A 5,899-nucleotide genomic window follows, 5' to 3' on the forward strand; every position below is an offset into this window, starting at 1 on the left:
AAAATATGACACAGCAGGACATGCATACAAAATACTCCAGAAATCGTATTTCTGGATCATCAAGTTTAATGAAATCATCAAAAATAATGTAGAAATTGATGTAAAAATCAGTAAAGCAGAAGCAAAGGCAATTATTAAGCAAGCTGTTATTAAATCTTGGCAACATAAATGGGATATGGAGAAGACAGGTAGACATCTGTATAAAATTTAAAAGAAAGTAGGATTACAAAATAATGAGACTGGAAGTGACTTTAAAAGAAGAGAAGAAGTAATAATAGCAAGATTAATATTAGGACATTCATCTTTAAATGGAAACTTGCATAAAATCAGGAATCATCCTTCTGGATTATGTATAGATCTGGTGGCGAAATTGAAACAGTTGAGCATATTTTATTACAGTGTAGAGCATATAGCCTAGTAAAGAGAGACAGGTGCTGGAAACAAAGATACAAACAGAAGGTGCAAATAATATAACATTAGAACTAATATTAGGTAATAGAGAATTAGGAAGAATGATAATTTAGAGTTATCTAAGAGACACGGGAAACTTCTAAGAATTTCCTTTTTATCCTGTCACTCCACACTCCAGTGCAGTTGGTGGCGGTAATGCATCAAAAGTTGGCTTGCCCACCGCCAATAAACGTTACAAGAAAAAGAAGAAGAAGAAAAGGTAATTTTACCAATCATCCAGTAAAAAAAAATATTGGAGAGCTGCTGGGAATATGAGCAGACATATCTGAATAGCTTTGGCTGGACAGTAGGCAAGCAGGCTCAACAAATAGGTTTTTAGTAATATCGATATTAGCCCCACGGTGGCTCTGCCAGTATATCCACCTTGGCTTTTTTCTATGCCAACAGTTGATTTGCAAATATTTAATTTAATAAATGAAAACAAGAAATATGTTCCAAAAGAGACAACAGTGCAGCAGCATTTAGTTATTACTTTTAAATTTTTACAAATTTATACAGATGGTTCTAAAGACCCAGAAACTGGGCGTACAAGTGCTGCCATGTATATTCCTCACTTTAAATATAAACCTGAAAAAAGAACTTCTAATAATATATCAGTATATGCAGCAGAGATGATCGCTATTCAGATAGCTTTACAGTGGGTGGAAGAAATCAGCCAACAACAGTGCTAATCTGTGCAGATTCATATTCTGCACTCACAAGTATACTGAGTGGAAAATCAGAATCTAGACAAGATATTTTATTAGAAGTACTGCAAAGTTTGTACCGAATACGGCAACTGAGAATTCTAGCAGAATTTGTATGGGTGCCTGCTCATGTTGGAGTGGAAGGAAATGAGGAGGTAGACAAGATAGTGAAACAGGCTCTTAAGCACACAAATACTGACATACATATACCCTTGAGTAAATCTGAAATTAAAGGTTTAATTAAAGTAGCTGTCAGAAAGATATGGCAAGAGAGATGGGATAAAGGTAACAAAGGGCGACATTTGTATAATATAAATAAACAAGTAGGACAAGTAAGAACTGCTTATGGTAATAGAAGGGATGATACAGTTATATCTCGATTGAGAATTGGACACTCTACTCTTAATAAATCACTCCAGATGATAGGAAGACATGAATCTGGTCAATGTAATCATTGTGGACTTCCAGAAACTGTAGAGCATGTGCTGATTAACTGTAGGGCATATGAAACGGAAAGAATACAATTAAAAGAGGAATTAAAATCGGCTGGCATTAATTCTATGACATTACAGAATGTGTTAAACAGTTCTCATAAAGGTTATAAAGGTCTTATTATTTTTTTTAAAAGAACAAATGTATATAATAAAATATAGGTAGAAGGAATCCTTTTTTTAAATTAGCATTTCCCTTGATATCATCGCCTCACACTCCATCCCAGTAGGTGGCGGAATATGCACCAAAAGCTGGTTTGCCAACCGCCATTAAAAATCAAAAGAAGAAGAAGAAGAAGAAGAAGAAGAAGAAGAAGAGTAGTTGTGCTTGTGGTTTGTAGAGGACGGTACTCTGGTAATAACGTTCTACTGTTTTTATATATTTTACTGAGGTCGAAAGCATGCCGCAGCTTTCTGAAATAAACATGACGGATATGCGCAGCGCAGATAGCCTGTGGCCCGCTGCTGACGTCTGGATCAAGAAGCCACATGTAGTAAATAAGAGGCTGTGTGGCGTAACAGAGACGGAGTACAGGGACGTGGACACTGCGGAATTAATTCAGGTTTTATCTCCTCTTCTGGGAACCAGTATTAAGATTGCTGATATTTCTGTGTTTCTTCACACTGATATTGTGGATAAGAAGCATGAAACTGCAGGACGCTGGTGTGTTGGAGTCAGAACTATTATTCCCAAAGTGAACAAGACAGGAGAGTGTCTATACAAAGAGGTTATCATAAAAGGTGACACAGCACGAGACCATTTGGATATGTTGTCTTTTTTTCCTCATTGGCTTTAGACTTCTTTTCTCTTTTCTTTCAAAGATATTGTTGGGCATGCAGTGACATTTATCCCTTTTGAAGAGACTGATGTGGGACAGGTTACTGTCAAGAGCAGTAACATTTATCAAATCCAGCTGCAGTTAAAGCCAGAGGAATGGTAAGTGTCAACTTGAGTGGAAATTAAAAACAGAGTACATATCATAGCGTGACTAACTTTTCACTGTATTTGTATGGAATTTTAAACACCTCAAAACAGAAAAATGGTTCAATGAGTACATTGGACTTTTGACTGTTTTTTGTTTACTTGGTTACATTTAACCCAACAGAGCAAAAGACAGTTTACACAATAGATATGATGAATAAATTGTTTTTGTTTATTTAAAATGATCAGTTTGATATTAGAGGTCGACCGATATGGGTTTTTAACTGGCCGATGCCGATATTTAGAAATCCGGTCAGCCGATGGCCGATATATGATGCCAATTTTTTTGGCCGATATGTTTGGCTGATTTTCTTTTTCTTCCCCCATTCATCTCATAAAAGTGAGTTTGAGCAAATGATTATTGCAGGGTACAAGATAGTAATAGTAGCCCAATTTAGAGTAATAATACATGGCTCAAAACTAAAGAACCTTCTCAAAACAGTTCTGAAGGATGCTTTTTGTTTATGTTTGCTGACAGACACCAGTGTTTCCCACAGACTGCAAATTCATTCTCTGCCAGCAGGAGGCGCTTTGGGAGCTGGAGATATAGCGGTTTCCCCGGTAACGGCTGTAATCAAATAAGCTCTACTTTATTAGGCATTACAGGAAAGACGAAATGAAAATGACATCGAAGCTTTTCTGAAGACAGTCGCGCTTTCGAAACGGTCTGTTTTGCCCTGCCATTAGCTGAGGCTGTGTGTGAACAAGCTGCGACTGCAGAGCATGAGCTGCTCCGTCTCACGCAGCCAGAAGGAGTTCCGCAACAACGCTTAGCTGCCCGCCAGTGCGCCTGCCTATAAATCGGCCTAATTTGCAGCACAATCGGCCGATGCCGATTAATTTAAAAATGCCAAAAATCAGCAGATTAATCGGTCGACCTCTATTTGATATGTCCCACTTAACTTCCTGTTTCAGTACGAACATGTCAGTACAGGAAAAAACTGCCTGTCAAGCAATTTTAATGGGTCTTTAAGCATTTCCCCCAGGAATTGTAGTTATGAGTTAAATTATCCCAGATGCTTTAGAGCAGTGGTTCTCAATTCCAGTCCTCATACCAACGCTCTGCATATTTCGCTTGTCTCTCTCTTATTTAACACACCTGATTCAGACAACTGGCTCATTAGAAGAGAGCACCATGCATGAACTGTGTACCTATTGACATGGTCCCTACACAGTGTTCTTTGCTCCCTACTCCCTGAGCACAGGAAATCTGTTGAAGTTTACTTCACTTTGGAACATTCATACACGGACTTGTGCTACGCTGGCTTGTGCATCTTCACAACTTACTAGAGAAGTGTGACGTGACATATACCTCTATAAATAAATACAATTTAAATTAACTTCTCGCACACTTTAATGCCCTTTGAATATCCTGTGATGTCCACTTTGCAGAGCAATTACAGTCGAATAGAACAAACGCCTGAAGTGATAAGAGATGCATACAAAATGTGCAAAGCGGTGGTGCATGAGGACTGGAATTTAGAACCACTGCTTTAGAGTAAACCAAGCCAGTGTCTCATGTATTATTGGTAATAGTAAACTTTGTCTCCAAATGCAGGAAATATTATTGAAAAATGTTTAAAATTATTTTGCTACATTGAGATATGCTTGATATTAAAGCCTTTCATTGCTAGTGTATGACAGTGTGAATAATTTAGATGATTAATTATAATTTAGAATGGAATTGTGTGTATATTTTTATGTGAAATGCAGATTGTTCATGAATGTGGAAATGCCAACAACTTATTTTGCAAAGTCACATTTGCAGGATGTTGTCTCTTCACGCTCTGACGCCTGAGCAGTGGTGCAGTGATGGAGTAGCTTACCCTAAACTCTCGTGGCTCTGTACTAAACTCTTGCCTAAACTATCACGCTGGGCTCTGGAGAGCAAGACCAGTGAGTTTAAGAGCACCCTTTCTCTCATACCTGTGGAGAAATACAGTATCCTCTACCAGCAGCTGAAAGAAAAATACAAAGAGTTAGTAAAGGTGAGGGCAGTATTTTTAAATTTTTTTCATTCATTAAATCTTGACTGCGTCTTTCCACATACATCAATGATGAGTTGGCCATAGGGAGAACCAGGGCTCTCATTTATCAACAGTGCGTATGCACATATGTGTACGTAATGAGTGCGTAAGAACAGTTTCACGCAAAGTGTGGGATCTACCAACTTGTACTTATACGTAGAAATGTGTGTAAATATAAGCACACCTCTGAGCATGCTTACGCAGAGAATCTAGTGGTAGAATAGCGACACTACACATAAAAAGCATTTAAGTGTGTCACAGTATGCATTAAGCAGTCCACATATGTCCTGTGTTTCCTTTAATTATAAAACATTCAATTTATCATTTGTCTAGTTTTAAACAGACAAGTTGTGTAACTGGTGTCAAACCCTATAAAAGACAACTGTGACAAATGTTTGTCTCAGACTGTGCAATGGCTTATCTTGCGTTATTTGAAAACTTGGCAAACAATGCGCTCAGCAGAGAACGCGTTTTCAAAGACCGCGCTGAGAGTGAGAGCACAGAACGGCTTCTCAGTTGGTACCGCTTTCTTTAGCCATGATTTCGGTGAGGACACATACATTCATGTGATTTATAAAGGGAGGTGTTGTCACCATATATGGTTCATTGGAGGCGTTTCCGAATGCAAATGACCGTGAACGTGAACGAGCATGGTACTTAGGCACGTGTGGGATTTATCAACAATGATTGCTTACTCATGTGCGTAAGAACTGCATGCACACGTTTGATAAATACGGATTTTCTTGTACTCGGGCACATTCTAAATTTAATTCGTAGGACAAAATATAGAACTTTTTCTACGCACTGTTGATAAATGAGGGCCCAGGACTTTTCCCAGTGGGCAAGTCAACTGCCCACTTTACATCTACTACTGAATGCAAAATAAAAACTTAAAGGAAGAATTCTGATAATGTCAGTATTTTCAGGCACTGTAATTTAAGCAGTGTTGATGCATTCTGATGTAGCTGATATGTTCTGTAGTAGTGGTCGACCAATATTTTGCCAAGGCCAATATCAGTGTTAATTTCGTTGACGAATTATTTTTTAATAAAAAACGAGACGAGACGATAAACGAGACGATAACGAACTAAAACTCTTTTTGAATGACAAAAACTATGGTGTAAATCTATTGACATTTTCGTCAACGAATAAAAACGAGATGAAAATATTAGGGAGGGATGATTTGGGAAGAGATTCATTCAGAACGAATCTGCTGCGTGGTTCGGAGGTTAGATGCGTACA

General features: G+C 38.0%; 1 protein-coding gene across 1 annotated transcript; it reads left to right on the top strand.

Moving 5' to 3' along the window:
• Positions 1-649: 649 nt before the first annotated feature.
• Positions 650-4,996, top strand: LOC107710896 (probable tRNA (uracil-O(2)-)-methyltransferase). Its single transcript, XM_016515765.1, has 5 exons — positions 650-670; positions 1,933-2,389; positions 2,471-2,585; positions 4,399-4,627; positions 4,991-4,996. The coding sequence occupies exons 2-5, from the start codon at positions 2,050-2,052 to the stop codon at positions 4,994-4,996; spliced, it is 690 nt and encodes a 229-aa protein (XP_016371251.1). The 5' UTR covers positions 650-670; positions 1,933-2,049.
• Positions 4,997-5,899: the final 903 nt, after the last annotated feature.

The sequence above is a fragment of the Sinocyclocheilus rhinocerous genome, unplaced genomic scaffold (assembly GCF_001515625.1).
Source record: "Sinocyclocheilus rhinocerous isolate Xijiao unplaced genomic scaffold, SAMN03320098_v1.1 scaffold5041, whole genome shotgun sequence".
NCBI lineage: Eukaryota > Metazoa > Chordata > Actinopteri > Cypriniformes > Cyprinidae > Sinocyclocheilus > Sinocyclocheilus rhinocerous.

What these genes read in the sequence shown, in the direction of transcription:
- LOC107710896 (XM_016515765.1), top strand. Translation starts at nt 2,050, where the DNA reads ATGCCGCAGCTTTCTGAAATAAACATGACGGATATGCGCAGCGCAGAT. An exon ending in CAAAGAGGTTATCATAAAAG is followed by an intron (nt 2,390 to 2,470) that starts GTGACACAGCAC and finishes TTTCTTTCAAAG; the next exon opens with ATATTGTTGGGCATGCAGTG. An exon ending in CAGTTAAAGCCAGAGGAATG is followed by an intron (nt 2,586 to 4,398) that starts GTAAGTGTCAAC and finishes TCACATTTGCAG; the next exon opens with GATGTTGTCTCTTCACGCTC.